General features: G+C 40.1%; 2 protein-coding genes across 2 annotated transcripts in view; one reads left to right on the top strand and one right to left on the bottom strand.

Annotated features, from left to right (window-relative positions):
- The window catches only part of LOC105538628 (zinc finger protein 708), a 315,682-nt gene that overhangs the window by 122,777 nt on the left and 181,500 nt on the right, over positions 1-11,405 (top strand). The gene's annotated exons all lie outside the window — the stretch shown is intronic.
- The window catches only part of LOC105538634 (zinc finger protein 85-like), a 30,344-nt gene that overhangs the window by 1,315 nt on the left and 17,624 nt on the right, over positions 1-11,405 (bottom strand). The window contains exon 4 of the mRNA XM_011978534.1: positions 143-991. Within this exon, the coding sequence (XP_011833924.1) occupies positions 143-991 (849 nt within the window). The remainder of the gene's footprint in view (positions 1-142; positions 992-11,405) is intronic.

The raw sequence follows: 11,405 nt of genomic DNA on the forward strand, positions 1-11,405 counted from the left end.
AAAGCTTTGCCACATTCTTCACATTTGTAGGGTTTCTCTTCTGTATGAATTATCTTATGTTTAGTAAGGATTGAGAATATACTAAAGGTTTTGCCACATTCTTCACATTTGTATGGTTTCTCTCCAGTATTAATTCTTTTATGTGTAGTAAGGTGTGAGGACTCCTTATAAACTTTGCCATATTCTTCACATCTGTGGGGTTTCTCTTCAGTATGAATTATCTTATGTTTAGTAAGGGTTGAGAAAACACTAAAGGCTTTGCCACATTCTTCACATTTATAGGGTTTTTCTCCAGTATGAATTATCTTATGTCTAGTAAGGGTTGAAGATCGGTTAAAAGCTTTGCCACATTCTTCACATTTGTAGGGTTTCTCTCCAGTATGAATTAACTTATGCCTAGTAAGGTGTGAGAATTGGTAGAAAGCTATGCCACATTCTTCACATTTGTAGGATTTCTGTCTAGTATGAATTCTCTTATGTGTAGAAAGGTTTGAGTCCTGGTTAAAAGCTTTGCCACATTCTTCGTATTTGTAGGATTTCTTTCCAGTATGAACCCTCCTGTGTCTAGTAAGGGTTGAGAACCAGATAAACGCTTTGCCACATTCTTCACATTGGTAAGAATTCTCTCTAATATGAATTCTTTTATGCTGACGTAGGTGTAAAAGCAGGCAAAATGATTTGCCACATTTTTTACATTTGAAAGGTTTCTTTCTAGTATGTTTTGTGTTATGTCTATTTGAATTTAAAAATTTGTGGAAGACTTTCACATATTTATCACATTGAAATATTTTTCTCTGGGTAGTTGTCAAACACAGGTTTAGTTCATTATAACCTTCTTTGTGCACATTACACTCATTCACACTTTTACAGCCTTTTCTTAACTGTAAATCCTTGTGTCCACATTTTACATATTCTCTCAGTATCACTTTTTGAAAAGAATCTTTAATGCCTGGCCCTGGGCAAAGGTCTTCAGCAAAATGAGAACATATAACTGAAAGAAATAAAAATGTCAAATTACTCCACTTACTAGACTCAGATAAACATAGATTACAAATCTAACCTATAATATTATACAAACTACATAAACAAGATAGCATAGCAAAATACCAAAGGTTCTAATTCTTTATAGACATATGTATGTAACAAAAACATACTAACCAGAATACATCTGAGAAAAAATTATAAATGAGTTAAGTGTTTGAAGCACCCCAGGTGAGCACAAAGTGACACAGAAGGGAAGAGCTAAAGTTTGTTACATTCACCCAACATGACTATTCCAGGTCCCCAATATAACATAATGCCTTTAGAAGTAAATTGCCAGCCAGATGCAGTGGCTCAACCTGTAATCTCAGCTACTTGGGAGGCTAAGGTACCAGTGAACCAAGATCGCGCCATTGCACTCCAGCCTGGGGAACAAAACGAGAATAAATCTCAAAAAAAAAAAAAGAAAAAGAAAAAAGAAAAGAAAAAAAGAAAAAAGAGGTAAATTGCCAACTTTTGATTTTTTTAAAAAAAGACAAGTAAAATGCTGGCTCAAACTTCTTTATTACTTCCTTGTCTGGGCTTTTCCAGACACTGGTTTCTGTCTCCTATGATACATAGTGCAAAAAGAAATGGTGCTTTACTTTGGAATGACAGTTTGAGTATGCTGAGACCAAAGGTAAATGTTACAGCAGTAGAGACACTGCAGTACCACAGAAAGAAAACAGGTGTAGCAAGTGATTACTGAGTATTAAGAAAAAAGATGACTAGGGGTCAGGTGCGGTGGCTCACGCACATAATCCCAGCACTTTGGGAGGCCTAGGCGGGTGGATCACGAGGTCAAGAGATTGAGACTATGCTGGCCAACATGGTGAAACCCCATCTCTACTAAAAATACAAAAATTAGCTGGGCACGGTGGCACTTATCTGTAGTCCTAGCTATTCAGGAGGCTGTGGCAGAAGAATCACTTGAATCTGGGAGGCAGAGGTTGCAGTGAACCGAGATCACACCACTGCACTCCTGCCTGGTGACAGACTGAGACTCCATTTCCAAAAAAAAAAAAAAAGACGAATAATTTCCTTTAACTAAAAAATAAACACAAAATTTCAGACAAGACAGACTGAAAGAACATGATCTTGAGAGATTCTCAGACTCTCTAACTCAGACAATTGTTCAAAGTATGCCAGGAGAAAGCCATATTACAAAGATTGTGACAGGTAACTTTTTAATGTTCAAATTTTGATAAAAGATTACAATGTGGCCAGGTGCAGTAGCTCACACCTGTAATCCCAGCACTTTAGGAGGCTGAGGTGGGCGGATCACCTGAAGTCAAGAGTTTGACACCAGCCTGACCAACATGGAGAAACCCTGTCTCTACTAAAAATACAAAATTAGTCTGGCACGGTGGCAGGCACCAGAAATCCCATCTACTCGAGAGTCTGAGGCAGGAGAATTGCTTGAACCTGGGAGGTAGAAGTTGTGGTGGGTGGAGATCATGCCATTGCACCCTAGCCTGGACAAGAAGAGCAAAACTCTGTATCAAAAAATAAATAAATAAAATAAAATTTTGAGGAAAACCAATAAAAAATGAAATAAACTGAGTAATACTCAATGAGTGAAATATGAGCACAGAGAACTATAGAAAATCAGAAAACTGGAAATAAGAAAAAAATATTTAAAATATTAGAAAAACAAATTATGGAGGTAAAAAATATAAAAAAACTGAAAAATCTTGAAAAATGATGTAAAAATAAAAAAGCTCAACAAACAATCTGGGACACAAGCAAAGATATTTATATCAAACACGTATGTAAGTACAATTGTAAAAGTCACAGAAAAGGGAATCTTGGGAGCTACAAGATAAAAGTGATGTGTTGGCTGGGTGCAGAGGCTCATGCCTGTAATCCCAGCACTTTGGGAGGCGGAGGTATGCCGATCACCTGAGTTTGGGAGTTCAAGACCAGCCTGACCAACATGGGGGAACCTGTCTGTACTAAAAACACAAACTTAGCTGGGTGTGATGATGCCTGCCTGTAATCCCAGCTATGCAGGAGGCTGAGGCAGGGGAATTGCCTGAACCAAGGAGGCAGGGGTTGCAGTGAGCTGAGATTGCACCATTGCACTTAGCCTGGGCAACAAGAGTGAAACTTCGTCTCAAAAAAAAAAAAAAAAAGTGTTATTTGCAACAATACTCTTATGAGATAGCCAGTGGATTCTCAACAAAAATTTTGCAGGCCAGAAGGAGACTGTGTGAAATAGTCAAAGTTCTGAAAAAAATTAACTATCAAGTATTTATAATACCATCACCAAGTCTGTCCTGCAAAATAAAAAGAAAAAAAAACTTCAAAACTAACCAAATTCTAAAGAAGTATATTGGCACTGTCTTACATATAAAAGGTGCTGAAAGCAGTTGCTTCCAATGAAAATAACAAGACTCAACAAAACAACATAAAATCGTATTAAAATACATTATTTTCTGGGAAAGATATGCACATACACAAAAACAAATTTCTTAGCACAAAAAATACATCTATATAGATACACAAAGCAAAATAAGAAAAAAGTAAAAGCATATCAAAATAAAAATAAAAACACAGAGAAAATGTGGGACAAAGATACAAGAATCAAATAGAACAATAAACATTAGTAAGTCTCTTTGTTTCAGAAAACTTTGTGTCTGTACAGGCAGAAGAGATTATGATCACGTAGTACAAAAGCCTGTGTTGGTAAAGGAGACAAGCTCCTGCTACACATTCAGTGTCTGGGGTTGAGATAAGCCAGAAGTCTTCTAAGCACCTGTGTATATTCTTGGCCGAAAACTCTAGGGGCAAAGCTGTTGTGGGCACAATTCCGGAGGGTAAAACTTTGCCCTGGGAGAGGAGTGGCCATGTCAATTTTTAGTGGGTATGGTCAAGAGTGGGTCACAATCATGTGGGTCACAATCATGTGGGCACCAAAGTGGGGAGAGGAAATAAGTTCTCAGAATATTTTTACTCTCTTTTCCCTCTCTCCCTAGGAGACCAAGAACAACAGGACAATGTACAGTGTGACAGCCTGTGTGCAGAACAAAGCTTCACTTCCCTCAGACACCTGAAGTCTCCCTCCAGCCCAGGCCTGTGATAGTTAATACTGAGTGTCAACTTGATTGAAGGATGAAAAGTATTGATCCTGGATGTGTCTTTGAGGGTGTCGCCAAAGGAGATTAACATTTGAGTCAGTGGGTTGGGAAAAGCAGACCCACCCTTAATCTGGGTGGGCACCATCTAATCAGCTGCCAGCACAACCAGGATATAAAAGCAGGCAGGAAAACATGAAAAGGTTACATTGGCCTAGCTTCCCAGCCTTCATCTTTCTCCTGGGCTGGATGCTTCCTTCCCTCAAACATTGCACCCCAAGGTCTTCAGTTTTGGGACTCAGACTGGCTCTTTTTGCTCCTCAGCTTGCAGACGGCCTATAGTGGGACCTTGTGATCACGTGAGTTAATACTAAATGAACTCCCCTTTGTAAATATATATCCATCCTATTAGTTTTGTCCCTCTAGAGAACCCAAACACAAGGCCTTGTGGTAGCTCTCATCTGACAAAAAAAGTTGTAGTTTGCTGAACACCAATCAATTATCCAACACCAACTGGCTGTCCAACAACTCAATTCTGACATGTCCAACAACTCAATTCTGACACCACCCAGAGTCAACACAGAATCCACAAGTTCAGGACTCAGTCCCACAACACTGTCCCAACTGCAGATGCCAGTCACATGGCTCTGGATAACCATCTTTATTTCTGAACTACTGCTAACAAGCCAAGGTCTTCCACATCTTCCTCCTCAAGTTCAATAATTTGATAGGCTACTCAGAGAACTCAGCAAAACACTAAACTTACATGTTCGGAACAGGCCCCCAAAATCTGGCCATAAACTGGCCCCAAAACTGGCCATAAACAAAATCTCTGCAGCACTGTGACATATTCATGATGGCCATAACGCCCAAGTTGGGAGGTTGTGGGTTGACCAGAATGAGGGCAAGGAACACCGGGCCCACCCAGGGTGGAAAACCACATAAAGGCATTCTTAAACCAGAACCAATAGCATGAGCGATCTGTGCCTTAAGGACATGCTCCTGCTGCAGATAACTAGCCTAACCCATCCCTTTATTTCAGCCCATCCCTTCATTTCCCATAAGGGATACTTTTAGTTAATCTAATATCTATAGAAACAATTCTAATGACTGGCTTGCTTTTAATAAATACGTGGGTAAATCTCTGTTTGGGACTCTCAGCTCTGAAGGCTGAGGCCTGTGATTTCCACTTCACACCTCTATATTTCTGTGTGTGTCTTTAATTCCTCTAGCGCTACTGGGTTAGGGTCTCCCCAACCGAGGTAGTCTCAGTAAGTTGCGTCCATCATGGGGGCTCGAATCCAGGTTGAAGGGTCACTGGAGCAACGACTGGAGAATGTGGAACTAAGCTGGATGACACCCAAGTACTCTTAAAACAATTCCCATGGTGAGTAAGAAGGGGAGCTTGGAAGCATCAGGGTAACAATGGGACAAGTGTGGGCCCTGGTTCCTTCCTCCTTCTAATTTTTCCACACTGATAATGAGGAGGAAGGAGAGTATAACGAAGTAACAGAAGAGGTTATAGACCAGGTTTGCCAGCTAAAGTGGCACAGGAGGGAGAGGTTCATCCCTACCCTTCTGCACCCCCTCATTATTATTTTGAAGAAAAAGAGTGGCCTGACCCTCCAGATCTTTCTTTTCTGGAGGACACTGGGCAAAAACTAGTTGCCGCAGTAACTGTTCGAGCAGTGCCTTGAGCCACCATTCTTAATTCTCTTCAGGCAGGAATTCAGCAAGCTAGACGAGAGGGTGATAGAGAGGCTTGGCAGTTCCTTGTTAGAATACACCCCTCAGGTCAACAGGGAAATATAGCTACATTTGAGCCTTGTCCTTTTAAAATACTCTGGAGTTTAAACAAGGTATTAATCAGTATGGACCAGGTTCTCCTTTTGTAATGGGACCGTTAAAGAATATTGCTGTTTCCAGTCGGATGATTCCTACTAACTGGGATACTCTTACTCGAGATTTTCTAACTCCTGCTCAGTTCTTACAATTTAAAACTTGGTGGGCAGATGAAGCTTCCATTCAGGCTGCTCGCAATGCCCAGGCCCAACCTCAAGTTAATATAACTGCAGACCAACTTTTGGGGTTTGATGGCTGGGTTGGTTTAGATGCACAAGTGGTCATGCAGGATGGCGCCATAGAACAGCTTAGAGGAGTGTGTATTAGAGCTTAGGAAAAAATCACTTCATGTGGAGAACAATACCCTTCCTTCAGTGCTGTTAAACAGGGACCAAAAGAACCATACATGGATTTTATAGCTTAGGTACAGGAGTCTCTTAAAAAGGTGATTGCAGATTTGGCTGCTCAGGATATAGTACTGCAGTTATGACTTTTCAACAATGCTAATCCCGATTGCCAGGCTGCTGTGCGACCTATCAGAGGGAAAGCACATTTAGTTGATTATATATCAAGGCCTGTGATGGTATCAGAAGTAATCTGCATAAGGCCACTCTGCTAGCACACACAGTGGCAGGGCTGAGAGTGGATAAAGGAAATACTCCATTTCCTGGAGCTTGTTTTAACTGTGGGAAGCATGGTCATACTAAAAAAGAATGTAGAAAAAATCAGCGAGTCAGGCCGCCAGATAGGGGAAAAAAGGAAACTGCTGATCCTGAAGTATGTCCAAAATCTAAAAAAGGAAAACATTGGGTTAATCATTGTCACTCTAAGTTTGATAAAGATGGGAACCAGATTTTGGGAAATGCCATGAGGGGCCCATCACAGGCCCCGTTAAAAACTGGGGCATTTCCAACTTGGGCCATTCCCTCATCCCTGTACATTGTCCCCCACCACAGCTGGTATTGCTGCAGTAGATTTATGCTGCACAAAAGCTGTGAGCCTTCTGCCTGGGGAACCCCTGCAAAAGCTCCCAACAGCAGCAGTCTGTGGACCTTTGCCAGCGGGGACAATAGCATTACTTCTAGGAAGGTCTAATTTAAAAGGGGTACAACTATATACAGGTTTAAAAGGGGTACAAATACATACAGGAGTCATTGATTCAGATTACAACGGGGAAATTCAAATTGTTATATCTACTTCTGTTCCCCAGAAAGCAGAGCCAGGAGAGCGCATAACACTGCTCCTGATTGTGCCATATGTGAAAATGGGAAAAAGTAAAATTAAATGAACAGGAGGATTTGGAAGCACAAATAAACAAGGCAAAGCAGCTTATTGGGTAAATCAAATTACTGATAAACGTCCTACCTGTGAAATAACTATTCGGGGAAAGAAATGCAAAGGTTTGGTAGATACAGGAGGAGACATTTCAATTTATGGGGAAGAGATTTATTACAACAATGGGGAGCACAAGTTCTAATTCTGGAACAATTATATAGCCCTCAAAGTCAACATACAATGCATGAAATGGGGTATGTCCCTGGTATGGGCCTAGAAAAAAATTTTGCAAGGTTTGAAAAAACCACTTCAAGCAGAAAGCCAAAGTTCCCACCAAAGATTAGGATATCATTTTTGATGGTAGCCATTGTTAAGCCTCCAGAACCTATACCTTTAAAATGTTTACCAGATAAGCCAATTTGGATAGAACAATGGCCGCTAAGTAAAGAGAAACTGGAGGCTTTAGAGAAATTAGTTACCAAACAATTAGAAAATGGGCACATAGCTCCAACATTTTCCCCTTGGAATTCTCCAGTTTTCGTAATTAAGAAAAAATCAGGTAAATGGAGAATGTCAACTGACTTAAGAGCCATCAATTCAGTTATACAACCTATAGGAGCATTACAGCCAGGATTGCCTTCTCTTGCTATAATTCCAAAATTTGGCCTTTAATAGTCATTAGAAGACTGCTTCTTTACTATCCCTTTAGCTGAGCAAGACTGTGAACTGTTTGCATTTACAATTCCTGCAGTAAGCAACCTGCAGCCTGCTAAGCGTTTTCATTGGAAGATGTTGCCACAAGGTGATGTTAAACAGTCCAACAATTTGCCAGACGTATGTATGGCAAGTAATTGAACCTACTCATAAAAAATTTTCAGTGTTACAGTATTCATTATATGGATGATATACTTTGTGCTGCCCCTACTTGAGAAATATTACTCCAATGTTACAATCACTTGCAAAATTTGATTTCTTGTGCTGGTTTAATTATAGCTCCTGACAAAATTCATACTACTCCTCCCTACTCCTACTTGGGGACCTCAGTAAATGACACTACCATTGTGCCACAGAAACTAACCATACATAGGGATCAATTGAAAACATTAAATGACTTTCAAAAAAATTACTAGGGGACATTAATTGGATATGACCTGCTCTAGGCATTCCTACCTATGCCATGAGTAATCTGTTTTCTATCCTTAGAGGAAAGCCTAGTCTCACTAGCCCTCGACAATTAACAAAGGTCAGGCTGAGGGAGAGTTACAACTAATTGAGAAGCAAGTTCATAAAGCTCAAATAAATAGAATAGATCCAGAGAAGACTCTAGATTTGCTAATTTTTTCAACTCAGCATTCACCTACTGCTGTTATTGTCCAAGAACAGGACTTAGTAGAGTGGTTTTTTCTTCCACATACTAATTCATGGACTGTAACTCCTTATTTAGATCAAATCACTACTATGATAGAGATTGGGAGAACTTGGATTGTTAAATTACATGGATATGATCCTGGAAAACTTATTATCCCTCCCATGAAGGCACAAATACAGCAAGCTTTTATAAACAGTCTTACTTGGCAAACCCATTAAGCTGACTTTGTGGGTAATGTTGATAATCATTTTCCTAAAACAAAATTGTTTCAGTTTTTGAAATTAACTGGATTATCCCTAAAATAACTAAATGTAAACCAATTGAAGGTATTGAGAATGTTTTTACAGATGGGTCTAGTAATGGTAAAGCTTCTTATTCTGGCTCAAAAAGTAAAGTTTTGCAGATGCCCTATACTTCAGCTCAAAAAGCAGAGCTTGTAGCGGTAATTGAGGTATTGATTGCTTTTGATATGCCTATTAATGTGATTTCTGATTCTTCATACATGGTTCATTCTACACAGTTAATTGAAAATGCTCAGTTATGATTTCATACAGATGAACAACTGATGACTTTATTTACCCAACTGCAAACAGCAGTTAGGAGTAGAATGCACCCTTTTTACATCACTAACATTAGGGCTCATACACCTCTTCCAGGACCTTTGACTGAAGGGAATCAAATGGCTGATCGCCTAGTTGCTAATGCAATATCTCATGCTAGACACTTTCACAATTTAACCCATGTTAATGCCTCTGGTCTCAAACGCAGATACAGCATTACCTGGAAAGAAGCTAAAGTTATTATCCAGCAATGCCCAACTTGCCAAATGGTACATTCCTCATCTTTTACAGGAGGAGTTAATCCTCGAGGATTGGAACCTCTCTTTGGCAAATGGATGTCACACATTTTCCCTCATTTGGGAGACTAGCTTATGTACATGTGTGGACACCTTTTGTCATTTTGTCTGGCCTACATGCCAATCAGGAGAGTCTTCTGCCTGTGTTAAACATCACCTTCTGCAGTGCTTTGCGGTGATGGGCATTCCAGCTTCTATTAAAACAGATAATGCCCCAGGCTACACTAGCCAAGCTACAGCTACATTTTTCTCTATGTGGAATATTAAACACATTACTGGTATCCCATACAATTCTCAAGGACAAGCCATAGTGGAAAGAATTAATCTCTCCCTAACACACCAGTTGCAGAAGCAGAGGGGGGAAAATAGAGAATAGGGAACCCCACAGATGCAACTGAATCTAGCATTATTAACTTTAAATTTTTGAGCCTGCCCAAAGCCCAGATGTTATCAGCAGCTGAACAGCATCTACAGAAACCAGCTGCAAAGACAGAAGCAGAACTGATTTGGTGAAGATAGCCGATAACAAAAAGTTGGGAAATAGGTGAAATAATAACTTGGGGTAGAGGTTATGCTTTTGTTCCTCCAGGCCAAAATCAATAGCCGATTTGGATATCATCAAGACACCTGAAACTTTTATCAGGAGCCAGATGCTGAGGAAGAGATTCTGGGAGGATCCTGAGGACCCCCCGGTTCCAGCCATGTCGAGAATGATGCTAAGGAAGACTCCTAGTGTCACAAGCAACACCCGTTGAACACAGCCACTCACCTTGGGACAGATCAAGAAGCTGTCATAGATGGCAGAAGAAAACCTGAGTAAAGTGGGACAACCAGTCACAATGAGTAATTTAGTGGTAGCTATGATAGCAGTTATCACCATTGCTGTGAGTATTCCTTCAACAAGGGCTGACACAGAGAACAATTATACTTATTGGGCACATTTATCTATCTTGGCTGGTAATAATGCCTGGATGTAATCACTCTATAATGCAGTTACACATGCTTTCTGATCTCAGTATTTACCATAATAAATCTGCTCCTATAATTGAGGAATACTGCCCTCAAAAACCTATTTGTAAACAAAATAGAACCTGACCAGAAAAAATGAACGTACTTCTTTAAAAAGATTGCATTGCAGAATGGGCAGAGGTGCTGCACAACGATTCCTATGGAATCATTATTAACTGGTCCCCTAAGGGGATGTTTAGCTTAAATTACACCTCTCAGTCTGTGTGCCATGGCCACACTATGTTCAGCTGATCTGAACAAAACGGTCAGATGGTAGAAATGATAAGAAGTAGAGCAAGAGTTCCTATTATCTGGAACCATGGCGGTATAGTGACACCTCAACCTCAAATTATATGGCCCACTGTAGGAGCTAAACACAAGGATTTGTGGAAACTATTAATAGTTCTTAATAAGATCAAAGTTTGGGAAAGAATAAAAAAGCATCCAGAAAGACACTCTACAGACTTATCTTTGAATACTGCAAAATTAAAAGAACAAATATTTAAAGCATCCCAGGCACATCTGGACCTTACTGTCAAGAACTACAGGGCTTAAAGGAGCTGCAGACAGATTAGCAGCTAGTAACCCATTAAAATGGACAAAAATACTCGGAAGCTCTGTGAGTTCAATGATTGTGCTTTTAATCTGTGTTGATAGTCTGTAGTTATGGATCCTGACTCCTGCAAAAAGTAGCTCACCATGACAAAGCTGCCTTTGCCTTTATCGATTTGCAAATCAAAGAAGGGGGACATGTTGGGAACAGGCCCCCCAAAATCTGGCCATAAAGTGGCCCCAAAACTGGCCATAAACAAAATCTCTGCAGCACTGTGACATGTTCATGATGGCCATAATGCCCACACTAAGGTTGTGGGTTTACCAGAATGAGGGCAAGGAACACCCGGCCTGCCCAGAGCAGAAAACCAGTTAAAGGCATTCTTTTTTTTTTTTTTTTTTGAGA

Source organism: Mandrillus leucophaeus, unplaced genomic scaffold (assembly GCF_000951045.1).
Source record: "Mandrillus leucophaeus isolate KB7577 unplaced genomic scaffold, Mleu.le_1.0 Scaffold196, whole genome shotgun sequence".
Classification (NCBI taxonomy): domain Eukaryota; kingdom Metazoa; phylum Chordata; class Mammalia; order Primates; family Cercopithecidae; genus Mandrillus; species Mandrillus leucophaeus.